The sequence below is a fragment of the Phascolarctos cinereus genome, unplaced genomic scaffold (assembly GCF_003287225.1).
Source record: "Phascolarctos cinereus isolate Bilbo 61053 unplaced genomic scaffold, phaCin_HiC Scaffold_4;HRSCAF=312, whole genome shotgun sequence".
Classification (NCBI taxonomy): Eukaryota; Metazoa; Chordata; class Mammalia; order Diprotodontia; family Phascolarctidae; genus Phascolarctos; species Phascolarctos cinereus.
Genome location: NW_027555847.1, coordinates 127,946,819 through 127,962,541, shown reverse-complemented (window position 1 = coordinate 127,962,541; position 15,723 = coordinate 127,946,819). Strand labels below are relative to the sequence as shown.

Below are 15,723 nucleotides of genomic sequence, written 5' to 3'. Positions count from 1 at the left end.
CTACAGGATACGGCAGTTCTGTTGGAATCAGACCATATGACATAGCTCTCTAATAACCACTAGTGCCCCATGTTACTCTGCTGAGCATTCAGCATTGGAGAGGTGGGGAAGATTATGTTCTCAGAGCTTCATTATGGTGACCTTTGTCACCACCTTCTCAGATTATTCTGTCCCTTAACTGATTGGCCGTGTTTAACTGATGTTATGTCTGGTTCTGACATTTACCACATGTGTGCTTACGGGCAAGCCATTTAATTCCTCTGTGCTTCAGTTTCCCAGCCTGTAACACTGAGGATAATAATATTTGTACTAACCACTTCACAGGGTTTGTTTTACAGATCACAGAGCCATATAGAAAATGTTGTTCATTCTTTCATCCAAAGCCGTGTATGTCAAACAGCACATGCGTTCATTCACTCATCCATGACAGTCACTGCCTTCAAGAACGTACAGTCCATTTATGGGATGGAGACATCATTGGACACCACATTAAGTTCTGCATTTGTACTCACAGACAAGGAGAAACATTGACAAAACTCACGAGTTACAAGCTCTCACACAGGAGATTGGGCTAGAATGATTGCAGGTCTAATAGTTTTCAAGGCTCATTCTGAAGTAGACCATATTTGATGAGGCACTACGGGTGGGACTGCAGGAAGGTTAGAGGATACACAATATGGGTTTTCAGTTTTGCTTACCTTTGGGCCCACCCTACGCCAGCAGGTAGGGGTAACCCATTGAACCTCATGCACGATGGGGATCAGGGATTGCAATTATTCCTTATGAAATGAGGAATTCCCAGTAAGTGCAGGTCATAAGGGTATGTACATTTTAGTAACTCAAAAGGGCTTCTGAAAAATGTACCATGCAAACACAAAAATTATTTTCTAAGACTGTCTGCAAAGAACTAATTCTGTCACAGTGCAAATTTACATACTTGCCGATATATGTGATGAACTGAACAGCATGAGATCAAGAATATTTGAAGGTAGTGTCTTTATCTGAGGAGGAAATGTGGCATATGTATAGTGGTTAATTGGAATATGGAGGATCTGAGTTTAAGTCCTATATCTGACTAGCTACTCAGACACCAGGGATAAAGAAAAAGACCCAGCTCTCATAGAGGAAAGGTGCCGTACAGCAGGTGGGAAGTGACCAATCTGGGTAATACACTACAAGCTTTCTAGTCCAGCCACCTAATTTTACATACTGGGACCCAGAGAGGCTAAATGGAAGGCTGCTAGGAGGCACAGTGGATAGAGCCCTGGGTCTAGAGTCAGAAAGACCTGAGTTCAAATCCAGCTTCAGATACTTGGTAGCTGTGTGACTCTGGGCAAGTCACTTAGACCTGTTTGCTTCAGTTTCCTCAAATGTAAAATGGGGATAATAATAGCACCTATATCCCAGGGTTGTTAGGATCAAATGAGATAATCGTTGCAAAGCACTTAACACGGTTCCTGGCATATAGTGATCACTAAGGACCAGTAGGCAATGAGCAGGAGAGCTAGGACTCAAACTTAACCCCTCCTCTCTCCAGAGATCTTTCCACTACTACTACAATGAGGCTCTGCTTGAGACCTTATCGTCTTTAAAGAGAACTGCCCAGGTTCCAAGAGGTTAAGTGACTTGCTGCCATCCTCTCAGTGACCCAAGCTTACAACCGAGGAACCAGCTTTGACTCCTTTCTCATTCACTCCACATATCCAATCTGTTGCCAAGTCTTCTTATTTCCACCTCCACATCTCATATCTATCTTCCTCTCTCCACTCAAACAGCCACCATTGACCATCCTGGCATAGGCTCTTGTCCTTTCACTTAACTATAGACAACAGTCTTTTATCATTCATCTGCGTTGCCTCAAACAGAGACCTGGGAAAGACCTTAGCTTAAAAAGGCCAAGTCTTCCATTGCATCTGGGCCCATCTCCAGTTGTCCTGAGCCCTATCTTGCCACTGGACTCAGATGGTTCAGGAGAGTGGGCTGGTGACTTTGCACAGCCCTCCCTCACTTAAATCCAATCTACTTGCAAGTCATAACATAACATTCCTGATGCCATGGTTCTCTTTCAGAACAAAGAACAAACAACAACCCAGCCTCGTTTCTCCCCACTTCTATCCTCTACTCAGCTGCCAAAATAATTTTCCTAATATGCAGATCTGACCGTATCACTCTGCCCCATAACAATCAACTCCAATGGTCCCTCATTCCATCCAAGATAAAAGTATAAAATCCTGTTTGGCTCACAGCCTAGTTCCTTTCTTTCTTATCTTTCTATACTTTACTTCCTTCCATACTTAATACTCCTCAATCCAGTTACACCGGCTGACTTGCTCCTCCTTGTGCCTTTTCGATGACTTTTCCTCATGTCTAGAAAAATTCTTCCTCCTCATCCCCTACCTACTGGTTTTCAGCTCCAACCTCACTTTCTGTAGGTCTTTTCTGGCCTTTCCACCCCTAATGCTTTTCAATCTACTCTGTATATATCTCACCAGAAGAGTTTACAAGCTATCTTCTCATTAGAATGTAGCTTAGTGCTTGGGACTTAAATGGTAGTTGACTATTGACTTTTACTCCTCCCTAAATGCTCGCTTACTGACCAATACGATGTAAGCTCAAAGGCAGAGTTTTTCTCCCCCTTCTTTGCGTCCCTGGTGCCCAGTGAATGGCACCCAGATAGCATGTCTAAATATAGAACTTGAACTAGACAGTTCTTAAATCCTTATCCACTCATATTTCTTAATCCAGAACTGAACTGCAGGATCTCTGGTTGGAAGGAACCTAGCCTCCAATTAAAAATCCAGTGATGTTCCCTGAGGGACATCACTCAATTACTGTTTGAGGCCATTGTGGAATGGGGTCGGGTCCATTTGAGGGGAGGCAAAAGCAACACAGAAGCCTATCCTAGAGTCATCCAGTTTGACAAAAGCAAAGGGGAATGAAATCTCTAACCTGGAGCTAAAGAGAATTCTGAGTTCTTGCTAACAAGGAAGCTGCTGTGGATTATGTCTTTATGTCTTAAATTTCTGGCTGTAAGGTATACCATCACCAGCACATCAAGTACACTATGACCATTATCCTGAAGATCTGCCTTCTGCAGGTTTCATTTGGAATAGACTAAGGCAAAAGAGGGACCCAAGAAGCCTGTAAAGAATCAATGAAATCACCACATTTCAACCCTTGAGGTTTATTTGATTTCCTTCCATTCTACACAACAAAAGTACAAACACAACATTATCTAAAATGCTACAAAGATACAAAACTCAACACAGAAATTTTCTAGTATTGACTGTACAATAAAAGCCAAGAATGCAATTTACATTTTGCAAAATTAACCTGTTAAGCTTTTCAAGGGGCTGTAGTCTCAGAGGGCTGGCTCCTTGATGAGGCAGCACCCAGGAGCTGGCCCACAACTTGCTTACCAATTTCTGAGAGGTGGGCACTGGTGTGTGTAAAGAACCATTTACAACAACGAATAAAGGAGTGGAATGAAAAATCTGTACTCCTTCCCAGGGTCTTCTGGCCCTCAAAATCAGGAGGAAAAAAATTCAAAGCAGCACACTGACTGTTGGCCTAGCTTTAGCAGGAGATAATGTGGACATGCATAAGCTTATGTCCTCCTTTCTTATATAATCAGCCTAGCCAAAAATCAAACGTCAAGTCTTCATATTTGCCAAAAATTCACTTATGGAGAAGGAAAAACAAAACAAAACAAAACACTGCCACTTTGGGGTGGGCAGGGCTGAAGCATCTTGATCTTTTCTTTGCTTGGTCTGACTCTGCTGGTTTCCTGATTTTCTCAGAAGTTGCTAACAGCCAAGCTTTCTGTTTGGGTCAGAAAAAAAAGAGGGCTTTATTTAGGCTGCAATTTTGAACCTTAAATACTCCTGTGAGCCAAAACCAGCCCTGAGAAATGAATCGAATTTGCTGTCTAGAAGCCTTCAAGGGTAAGGAGACATCCAATGCATTAAATAAACCTTTGCTTAGCCAGTGCTTGGTTCCCATTTTTCTCTTCCCCACCCTCAGTACAAATGCTCCAATATTGTGTTCAATTATTAAGTTACAAAGTGAGAACAGCTGCCTTGCTTTATCGGGAAGAATTGGAGCTGGAGCGGCTGCGGTGACGCCGGCGGCCTGGGGAGCGGGATCGTCGGCGGACGGGAGATCTGCGCCTAGGAGATCGGGACCTATTGGAAGGAAAACACTGCATCAGACCAAAGCTGAAACACGGTGGCCAAGGATGTAAAACTGCAGTACAGCTCCTAACATGGGACTCAATTCTCATCTCTCGACACTAAGCCACCAAGAGAAATAATTTCTTCTTTAAGAGTTTCCACAGAAGAAACTGCACTTTACTCTTCCCCCAAGGTACAAAGGAAGTAGACAGGCAAAAAGTATATGTGCCAAGGGACCACCACATTTGTATTCTACTGCACATGAAGTGTATTATTGGGCAAAGAAAAAAAAAGCAGCTTGTGGCTGTTGACATGGTGAAGGGCCAGATCTTTCAGAACATACAGAAATCTGGCTGTGCCTCTTTTGCTTCTTTCCCTTTAGGCCTTTATTTAAACCTTCCCTTTTATCCCTGAATAGCTGCCCCTATTAGTTTTCATTGTTTGAGGGATAATTATTCTCTGAGTTCTCTCCTAGGAAGCGTTCACTGGGCCCCAAAAACAGGACCTGCTGAGCAAGATGAACAGAAGCAAGATGCTTAGTGCCAGGTAAAGGATAACAACATGGTATTCTGCCCTTGTTAGGCCACATTTGTTGTATATTATTTTTAGTTATACGTAATACTTTTTAGGAAGGCTATTGAGAATCTGTAGAGCATGCAGGAAAGGACAATCAGGACAGTGGAAGGCCTAGAAATTATGCTATGAGGACAAGCCATCTCACAGAAGACTACAGATTCAAGAAAATAATTTACCTTCTCCTCATGCGTGGCGGTGATCTACGCCACATTGGGGGTGGTGGCAACATCCTTCTGGGCGGGCTAAATCGCCTGGGTGGGGGCCTGGGCCAGGGGGCCAGCACTGCAGTGGCTGTTATCTCTTGACCATCAATCTGTCCTGTTAAGAAAGGAACCAAACCAGAGCACTGAGACAAATAGCAAATAACAGAAATCCTCTCTGCCTGTAGGGCAGCTAGGTGGCACAGTGCATAGAAAACTAGGCCTGTGGGTCAGAAAGACTCGAGTTTAAATCCAACCTCAGACACTTACTAGCTGTGTGACCCTGGGCAAGTTATTTAACCTGGTCTGCCTCAGTTTCCTCATCTGTAAAATAAGCTGGAAAAGGAAATGGCAAACTACTCCAGTATTTGCCAAAAGAACTCCAAATGGAGTCACAAAGACTCGGACATGACTGAAACAAGTAAACAATCTCTGCCTTTAAAGCCTTTCTTTGAGACCCGTGGATCTAGAGGCTTTAGGCAAATAAAAAAAAAAGTTTTTGACTACACACAGGTTGGGGACCTTACTGATCTCCATCTGCCAGCTCCACGACAATGTATAATTAGCATGAGAAATAATTAAGTAAATAGCTCCAGAATGACAAAAAATATCATGGTAGCTACTACAAAATTATTACCCATTTTACTTGAGGAACAAACAGGCATGGCTTTGAGCTACTCTGGACTTGAAACACCACCCAGCACTTGGGTGTTATTACGATTTATTACTGTAGGTAAGGGGGAAAATCCACATGTGGGCGTCAGGCTGAAATAAAAGTACAAAGATACCTCAGTTAACAAATCCTCTACAAATAAAGCCTCAGATCAAGATGATGGTACTTAAAAACATTTTTTTAAATCTTCACAATTTAATTAATGGAGGGCAGGAGCTTAGATTCAGAGGGCACGAGGGGCAGACGTTCCTGTCCCAGATGTGGTAGATTGTTGGCCTTCAGTATTATCCACAAGTTGGACAAAGTGGGATGAGGTGGAAGAGGAATCAGTATATTTTCTCCTCTCTCAGCTTCCTTGTATTGGTCCTTCATCACTGTGGGATAATAAGGGTTGAGCAAAGGGAAAAGCTAGGGACAAGAAGCATGCTCCAGTACATCCAAAATGATGTGCCAACAGAGGACAGTCAGTATGAACCCTGGCTGAAGAGCTAGAAGACCCACTTCCTGTCCCTGGGCCTTGGCTTCAAATGTAAAATAAAGGAGTTGGACTAAATAACTTCTAAGGTCCCTGTAGCTCCGACTTTCTATACTGTCGGACTGGATGAGGCCCTGGACAAAAGATACATTCCAACTGATGCTTCATGTAACTCTCATTTTGAATGGTAACCCTGCCTCCTTTCCTATGTCCCCTCTTGATCCTGGAATATATACTTGTGCCTCCCGTATCATTTCTAAAAGTGGCAATAAAGTTTCTGCCAATAAAATGTGTCATTAAAACATAGTATCTTAATAATAAAGACATCGTTTTATGTTTTCTCTTATATCTGCTTTAGTTCTCTGGGCCCATACCCCAGAAACGGCACTGGCTGTTAGCATTACCCCACAACTTGGTATTCCTGGTGTGTCTAGTTGAATGTAACAGCTCATTTAATTTAACAAATGTAGCCAAAATGTACTTGGCTGTGCTCCAAGCTCTGGAAGAAAGCCTTCCTTCTCAGTGTGCAATAGTCCTCTTAGTATGAGAAAATAACCAGACCTGACTCTACCAAGATGATACAGACTATTTGGAGCTTAGCGTTTCCCAAGCTTCCTCCAGCTATTTTAGGTGTCCTCAGCAAACCTTGAACACTTAGCTCTGGAAAGGATGATGAGGGGTGGACAACTAAGCTGACATATGATACCTGTCTTATGACAACCCATAGGGTAGACAGGAAGGATTACCAAATCAATTTTACCTCATGTAGACAGGTTAACTAAGTGGTTCCATGTAACGTAAGAGGAGTGAAGGGCAGGGAAAGGGCAAGAAGGGTGAAGCTTGGGAAGGGCAGGCAGAGGGATGCCAGTTAGAGCATGTTGGAGAGCAGAGCACCAGAAAGTCTGAAGAGAAATGTATAGGGGCATTTGCAAGATTAATTCAAGGGGAGAGATGGAGATCTATGAGGGGGCAGTTCAATCAACTTGGTCTTAAGTAACCTCTGGCCTGAATCAAAATTTCAGGTGTGGAGAAAAGTAAAGGTCATTTAAGTGGCAGCCAGTTGGTACAGTGGACAGAGTACCAGACCTGAAGTCAGGGAAGACTCAAGTTTAAATCTGACCCCAAACACTTACTAGCGGTGTGACCCTGGACAAGTCACTGAATCTCTGCCTGTCTCATCTCCCTTTTCTATAAAATAATAGTACCTACCGCCTAGGGTTATGAGAATAAAATATCTGTAAAGCACTTTGTAAACCTTAAAACAGACAGTACTTGCTAGCTATCATTAAGTACAAGAAAAGGCAAGATTGTTGTGAGAGCAAGGCCACTACAGCTGCTGCAGTGAGAGAACAGTCTTGGGGTAGAGATGGGTGGTAGAAGTAGTCATGGCTTATCATGACCTCTTCCAGGAAGACAATAAGAGGGGAGGGAAAAAAGAGGAGCTAGAAGTGAAGTGAAAGGTCTGTTCTCTACCCTGAAGGCTTACCTCCATCCATGTGCTTCAATGCCTTTTCAGCCTCATCTGGATTTTCAAACTCCACATATGCATAGCCTTTGGATAGATGAGGATGCATTCTCTCCACAGGCATATCAATCATTTTAATTTTCCCATAAGTGGAAAATATTTCCATGATGTGATCCTAGGAGATATCACATAGAAATACAAAAGATACAGACATAGATAACTATTACAGATAAGAAACTCTCAATGCAGATGGTTTTTGCTATTTCTATCAAATTCTCATGTGAATTTGTTTCCTACCTATAGGGCAATCACCAGGTGTCTTACCAGGGGCTTGGAAGTGTTACAATGCTTAAAAGAAAAAGTCTAGAACAGGTTCAGGTCATATTTTTATTCTGGACACGGATGTAACTCAGTTTCATCTTTCAAACAAGGGAACAGGTCCCTGGAGAGAGGAGTAATGCACCAGGGTAAAGATCCCCAGACTCTTATTTCATTACCTGCCAAAGCGAAAGGCACTAGGTTGGAAGAGAGGCTCAAGGTTCAGATCTCAGTTCTGCTACTTACTCAGACAAGTCATTTAACCTCTCAGGCTAAGTTTCCTCATCTGTAAAATGATGGAGTTGAACTAGATCAGGGATTTTTTTCAAAGTCTAAGTTTTTATTGATTTCTTCTATCATCATAGTTGTCCCCAGTATCCTTCTCTCTCCCAGAGAGTTATACTACATAATAAACAGCATTAAAAATGTTGGGGACGACCCAACAACACCAAAACAGACCAAAAAAGCCCAAAGGATATAGACATTTTGGTCAATTTATTTGCATAATTCCAAAATGGTTCTACCACTATTTCACAGCTCCTCCAACAATGTATTAGTGTGTTTATAATTCCACAACCCTCCAATATTGACTACTGCCATTTTTGTCATCTCTACCAATTTGCAGGGTTTGAGGTAAAACATCAGAGCTGTTTTGGTTTGCACTTCTCTATTAGTGATTTGGAGCATTTCTTTAAATATAGTTGTGAATACTTTGCAATTCTTTTAAGAACTGTTTGTTCACATCCTTTGACTACTATTGAAGAATGGCTATTAGTCTTACATATATTTATTGTTTTTATATCTTGGATACCAATTCTTATCAAATTTGACACGGATTTTCCCATTTGACCCCTTTAGGGTTCATTAAAGTTGTCTGTATAGAAGCTTTTCAGTTTCATGTAATCAAAGGTTATCTATTTTACCTTTTGTGGTTATTTCTATCTCTTGTTTAGTTAAGACAACATCTCTTGCCCAAAGCTGGGAAAAAGATATATTCTGTTGCTCTTCCAATTTTTTTATACTATGATCTTTAATATTAAGGTTTCATATCCATTTAGAATGTATCATGGAGTCTGGTGTAAAGATCAGGGATTTTTAACATAGGGTTCATGAACTTGTTTCTAAAAACACTGATAATTGTATTTCAAGATAATGTTTCCCTTGTCATACTATGTATTTTATTTTATGCACTTCTGAGGAGTCCACTGATTTCACCAGACTATCAAAGGGGGTATACGACACAAAAAACAAGGTTAAGAACCCTTGGGATAGATATTATCTATTGCTCCTTTCTGGCTCTATATTTAGGGTTCAATGATTGTCAAGGGATTAGCCTAAATTGTCTTAATTCTTCTTTGTACTTCCTCTAGCAATTTACATTTTAGAAGGGACCAATAAAAGTTTTTCAGTTGTATACTTTTCAAAACAAATTTTGAATCACTTTAATTGAAAAACTATATACCAAATAGGACTTTTGGAAGGAGAAGAGAAAGGTTGGAAATAAACAAAGGTACTACTTCAAAAAGGGTCAGGAGAGCTCTAAAATCCTTAATTTCTGAAACAAGAATGTTCTGAATACAAGAGAAATTACTCAACAATCTCTTAAGCACGAGTATAACCAATCATAGTTTATTTCACTGAGAGCAGACTCTCCTGCCCCCAATTTCTAAATCCAAAGAAGCCTCTCAGGGATGTCCTGTGAGTGACCAATGGAAACGGCCAAGAAATTTGGGCCCCGTCACAAACACCGCAGAACTGCAAGACTCCCTAAGACATAAAACTCCCCTGAGGACCCCAAAGTATAGTAGGTCATATGCTTAATCCAACCCCTTATTTTACAGGTGAGGAAACTGAGGTGTAGAGGTCACACAAAAGTAGATCCAGGGTCTGAACCCAGGTTGCTGCACTCCAAATCCAAGGTTCTTTCTAGAACGATGTCGTGAAATCAGTTTTATGTTGCACATCTATCATATTCTTATGTCATATGTAGAGTTGGTCAGCCCAACTAGAATTAACTAGTTTTTAACATCTAGGACCAAGCAACTGCCCAGAACTAGGAGAGATACATATATATTTTTTGGCTAGGCAATGGGGTTAAGTAACTAGCCCAGGGTCACACAGCTAGTAAGTGTCAGAGGCTGGATTTGAACTCCTCCTGACTCTAGGGCTGGTACTTTATCCACTGTGGTACCTAGCTGCCCCCACCAGAACTAGGATACGCACAAGCAGATAGTAGCTTAACAATTTCTTACCTTTGTCACATTCCTAGTAAGCCTTCCAATGTGTACTTTGGTGGGTTTTGGTGAAGGACTTCGTCTCTTCCTTTCCTTTTCATCTCTTTTAGGTGGTTTCGATCTGATTTTAAAAATACCAGATATTTCATCAACCTCTCAATTACATCAGAAAATAATTACAAATTTCCTAGATCTTCAAGATGATGTAGAATTTCAAAGCATATAGTGACATGGTTCAAATATGGTACAAATATTAACTGCAAATAGTGTTTTCTTTCTCTTTTTTCTTAAAATTATTTATTTTTAATATTCTTTTAAAAAAAATACTGAATTCCAAATTATCTTCCTCCCTCCAATCCCTCCCTCATCCATCCAGAAGGCAAGCAATGCGACATCAGTTATACATGCAAAATCATGCAAAACACATTTCCATATTAGCCACGTTCTGGAATACTACCACCACCACCACCTAGAAAAATAAAGTGAAAAAATTATATGCCAATTCGCACTCAAAAGTTCATCAGTTCTCTCTTTGGTAGTCGATGGCATTTTTCATTATAAGTCCTTTGAAACTGTCTTGGAATATTCTATTGACCAGAATAGCTAAGTTTTTCACTGTCAATGTTTGTTACAATATTGTTTTTACCGTGTACTACCAATTCATATAAAGTCTTTTTCAGGTTTTACTGACCCCTCCCCCATTACTTCTTACAGCACAATAGTATGCAAAAAATGTTTTCAAAAGAAGCTCTTTACGCTAGATAATAATTATATCATTCCTAGAAATCCCAAAGATAAAACTGTACAATATTACTGAATGTTAGCGGGTCACCGGAAACTCCTTAACAGACTTTTTTCTTCACTTAGATCAACAATGGAAGGCAATTACTCTTTAGATTGTGAGCTCCTTGAGGGTAGGGATCATCTTTGGTATCCTCAGTGAATAGCATAGTGCCTGGCATATTAGTGGGTGCTTAAAAAATGTTTATTGACTTATTTTATACAAACTGATCTCTTTCTAGTCTACCAGGTTGCTAACTGATGCTTGATATTACTTCAAACATTTTGCTTCTGTGGCAAAAAGCTAAAAATACCACTACACTCAAATTTGAAAAGAACAACTGGCAATTGTGGTTTCTCAGCTCACATTACAGACAGACTCAGATGCCCGGAAGGAAGGCTCACATATCATCATCAGCCAAATGACCAATTGGCTACAGAGCATAACAGAAGATATGGGAGAAGTTTAGGTCAGCACTCACTTGGAGCGGGAACGCCTTCTATTGTCATGCCTTCGTCGAGAGGGACTTGGAGATCCAGAGGAACTGCTGGAGCTGGAACTTCGGGAGGTGCTGGAGCTTCCTGAACGACTTGATGCAGAAGAAGAGCTGGACCCACTGCTAGAGCCAGTGCTAGTACTAGAGCCAGAGCTGGAGGTGGAACTGGATCGAGACCTGTTGAGTGATGAGGTGGAGAGGAGTAAAAGGGCCACAGACTGAACTGAAATGGGAGTAGAATGTTTTCAAATTGGGATTAGGAGACCCCAAGCTCAATGGTAATGCTCTTAAGGAGAGGAGTCCATACTTTACTACTTGTTAGGGAGCAATGTTACTTCTAGTGCCAAATGTCTCTACTTGTTGGACTGGCAAAGAGATTTAAGTAGAAACCTTTAAGGTCAGGCCAAACTCTGGAGAAGGAATCTAAGGCTTGTACTTGCGGAAGTCAGTAGTAATGGAGGGGCGAAACTATAGAACCCACACACGTGTTAAAATCAAACAGACCTAGCTTGGTGAATTGGCAGCTAACTGCTTAGAACTGGTCTAACAGTACACTTTGTGTTACTGATTAGTTAATACCAATGTTCATCAAAAATAAATATACCTGAGAAGTTACACACCTTACATGGCATGTAACATGGGAGGGGACAGCCTGAACACTGCATCAACCCCCTACAAAGGGTCTTTCTTTAAAAGTTTTCCCAAAAGACGACATGCTTCCAGAACACTGTTTGAGTTTATCTGCTATATAAACAGGCTGCCTGCAAAGAAATAACCCCTATAATCTGACTGTGCCCGTACATTGATTTAGTTCTCCCAGAGCTTCTACTAAAAAACAACACAAACAAACAAACAAAAAAAATCCCCACCTGGAGGTGCTGCTACCACTAGAGGCACTTCGCCTCTTACGAGCTTTGTCTCTACCACGGTCCTTTTCACTTGATTCTTTGGTGGCCCCTTTATCTTTAGACCGGTCCTTTGACTTGTCATCGGTTCTATCCTTACGCTTGGTGGGAGAGGGAGCCCTAGAAAGGGGGAGAAAAAGAGTTGGTGAGAACAATGCCATTCCCAACCATAGCCTGAAACAATATGCCACAGCTTAAAAAATAGAGCATCCAAAAGCTTGCAGGGATCCCAGTTAATTACAGGGCAAAATGACCAGTTGTTTATGGAAGCTTTCACTGAGAACAAGCAAACAATTCCAAGTTTTGCCCTTCCTGAGGGATCCCTAGCAGTGGCTATCCCAAAATTAGCACTAGAAAAAGCTGACAGAAGGATTACCGAGTGCTGGACTTTTTATTATTTTCTTTGACTCCTAGCAAGCTCTTCTTTTTCATTCCTGATAAATCCATTCTCCCCTTCTGAGGTGGTTCAAAGCAGTACTGGATAAGTACTCACTTATCTGAGCTCTCACTTCTAACTCCTTGATTCTGAGAACCGATCCCTAATCGAATTTACTCCATAGAGCAGCCTAATAACAAGATAAAAGGATTTAAAAAGAATCAAAGGCAACAAATCTACTTTGCAGTAAAGAAAAATTCAGCAGTGTGGAGGTGGGGTAAAGAGGTGAGAGAAACACCAAATGGATTTAATACAATATACATTGAGTGTTCACGCAGAATGCTGCAGAACAAATAGGTCGAGGAAGAAGCTGATCACAGGGGCAATTCAACATCTCATACAGGCTTTCTCCTGGTTCTAAAGGAAAGGAGTCTGGAGTTTTCACCTTACCCTGGTATTTTCTTATCAAAGCAGGCTTGGAGGAAGGGGAGTGGGAGGTAAAGGAAGATATCTTTTATAGGTGCAAGCTCATTTTCACCAAGGGAAGGTAAAAAGCTTCTTTATCCCCCCTCATTCCTTTGGAATACAATATAGTCATCACATAGGAGACAAGAGCACAAGCCAGGCATAGGGCCTCTCCCTGTAGGAGACCTCTGCTTGATTAAATCATTGCTAAGTTTCTTGCATAATTTAAACATAAAAATTCTATTATAACAGTGGATAGGAGCACCAGGGTTAAGAAATATTAGTATCACAGAAATTTCATAACAACCTAATGAAAACTTTAAAGTTTCTGTTTACATTAAAAGCTAAAGTAATTATACCTTAAAATTCATGTCCTCTTACCTTTCTTTCTCTTTAAATATGTTAATTGATACTTTTGTTTTTACATTGATATCTGAATATATCTTGCCCCAGGCAGCCTTCTCTTGTAACAAAGATTAAAAACTAACAAACATGATTTTACAGGCACAGAGAATTACCAGGTGAGGAAACTACCTTTGACAATGAAGGTTGCACCTTCTTTGAAACTTACAGAGCCGCCTAGAACACCTGAGAGATTAAGTGACTTGCCAAGGTCAGGAAGCCAGCATGTGTCAAGGAGCAGGGCTTGAAGTCAGTTCTTCCTGGCTTTGAGGACACCTCCAAGCCAGCTGCCCCTTACTGAGGAACCTCAAAATTCTTACAGTCAGGTGTCACATATGTGAAATTCTGTAACTGAGTTTATGTATGTAAGGTGGATTTGTTTTTCTTTTTTAGATACTAGCTCCCAGGATCATGGCTTGTAAACAACTCCACTACACTCTTGCATCATTACAGAACTCTACATAATACAAACATTTGTGCTCAAGTTGTAAACAGCTCACTGGGCCTGCCCTATGCTAATTCACCATGACACAGCCAAAGTTAATGTAAACTTATGAGCCTCCTGTTGGCAAAATGCCTTCTTTGTTTCTCTATAAATCAAGTGAGCACTGGTTGGGGGGGGGCAGGTGTTTTTTCTCAGGAGGAGAATAAACTGGTATGAATCTCCTGTCTGTTACTCCATTGTCCTTTTTTGGTTTGGCTGTATCTAATTAATGTAAAGGAGCTCCTTTACAATTTACAAGGAACTAATTCTCCTGTTTCAACTCCTTTAATATTTCCATTTCTTAAAACTGGAAACCCAGTCTGGGTTAGGACTGGTACATTGATTATATTAGGCACCTGCCTATACTGCTCTATCTCATGTGGGGGAAAAAATACTATTGTTGTCCATCGCCTGTTTTTGTACTTGCCATCCCTGGAATGAATGTTTAGCAGAAGCCTGCACCAAAGTGTAAATAAGAACCCTTAACCTTTGCAGTGGGAGCCAAGCAGCCCTGGATATGTGGTTAGAGAGAAAAAGGCAGGAGGACAGCTGAATCTAGGTTCCTGTTTTAACAAGCAACAGCTGGCAGGACAAACTGTAAGGTGTGAGAACATGGCAAAAGGAAAAAGGTTTGCTTCCACTCGCATCAAATGAGGAAAAAGGGTATTTCTCTACATTTGAGTCTTTCAAATAAATGCAAACTCGTCCTCAAATTAAACAATTTCTAGAAGAACCTACACACAATTGCCGCAATGAAATGCCCCTTAATGCTCACGTTTTCAAGACCTGGGGACCTTGGGTGAACTAGATTGAGTAGTCCTCTATTAAGATAATTACCACCCACCTAACAGACATTTTGTTAAACTTTATCTTGATAGGCGCTTAAATTCAGGTGCGAAAAGGAAAGGACGTTGGAGGATCCTTTCGCACAAAAAATGTTTCAAATCAAAGCCCTCAATGACTTCCGTCTTCCCTAAAGGGCCGCCTTACAGTTTGTCCTCTCCAGTCTAAGCCTTCAGACACGCTCATTTTTTTTTTTAAATTTTCAACTACGCCAATTCGACTGAATATTGGATCTGGACGACTTGGGGGGAAGCCTAGGCTGCACGATTTTCGCGTGAAATAATCACAAAGAGCCGGGTTCTGTCGCACAAGTTTCACGACACCCGAGATTACCAGTCTGCTCGGGCCCCTGTCTCCCCCTGCGCTGTTTCTGACCCTTCGCTCCTGGGCTTGCCCCGGGCTCGGGCCTCTAGCCCCTTCTCCGCGCCCCCCACGACCTCCAGTCAGTCCGCCTCCCCAGCCCAGCATCCAAGGCTTCCTTCCCTGAGGCCTCGGGCCCCCTCCCTCCGTCCTTTGGCTCCTCCCCCTAGGGCCAGGCCGGGGCCTGCTTTCTCCCTCAGACCGCGATACCGCCCGGCCCATCCAGGACTCCTTCCGCCCTTAAGGCGCTGGTCCATGTCCACCATCCACCTTCCAGGGGATGGCGGCCGGCCCCAGGCAAGCGCGGGGCAGGCAGAGCCCCGGATGGGGTCGGATTCTTCTCGACACTTACATCTTCCCAAGTCCACCGCCTCTGCCGCCCGTTCCTCCTCCCGCACTCTCCGGCGACCAGAGATGACGTCACGCGCCAGGGCGGGAAGACGGAGCGGAACGCAGGGTGTTGACGCAAATGCGCACGGCTTTTTACGTAAGCACGTA

General features: G+C 42.0%; 1 protein-coding gene across 2 annotated transcripts; it reads right to left on the bottom strand.

Moving 5' to 3' along the window:
- Window positions 1-3,164: 3,164 nt before the first annotated feature.
- On the bottom strand, window positions 3,165-15,667 carry RNPS1 (RNA binding protein with serine rich domain 1). Of its 2 annotated transcripts, XM_021006528.2 has the most exons (8): window positions 15,578-15,667; window positions 12,672-12,861; window positions 12,260-12,415; window positions 11,376-11,567; window positions 10,132-10,234; window positions 7,583-7,736; window positions 4,925-5,066; window positions 3,165-4,184 (listed from the first exon to the last, which is right to left on the bottom strand). In XM_021006528.2, the coding sequence occupies exons 2-8, from the start codon at window positions 12,740-12,742 to the stop codon at window positions 4,085-4,087; spliced, it is 918 nt and encodes a 305-aa protein (XP_020862187.1). In that variant the 5' UTR covers window positions 12,743-12,861; window positions 15,578-15,667; the 3' UTR covers window positions 3,165-4,084. The 2 variants fall into 2 exon arrangements, with proteins under 2 accessions (XP_020862187.1, XP_020862189.1); XM_021006530.2 differs by lacking the exon at window positions 12,672-12,861 and having other exon boundaries at window positions 15,578-15,658.
- Between the last annotated feature and the right edge of the window lie 56 nt (window positions 15,668-15,723).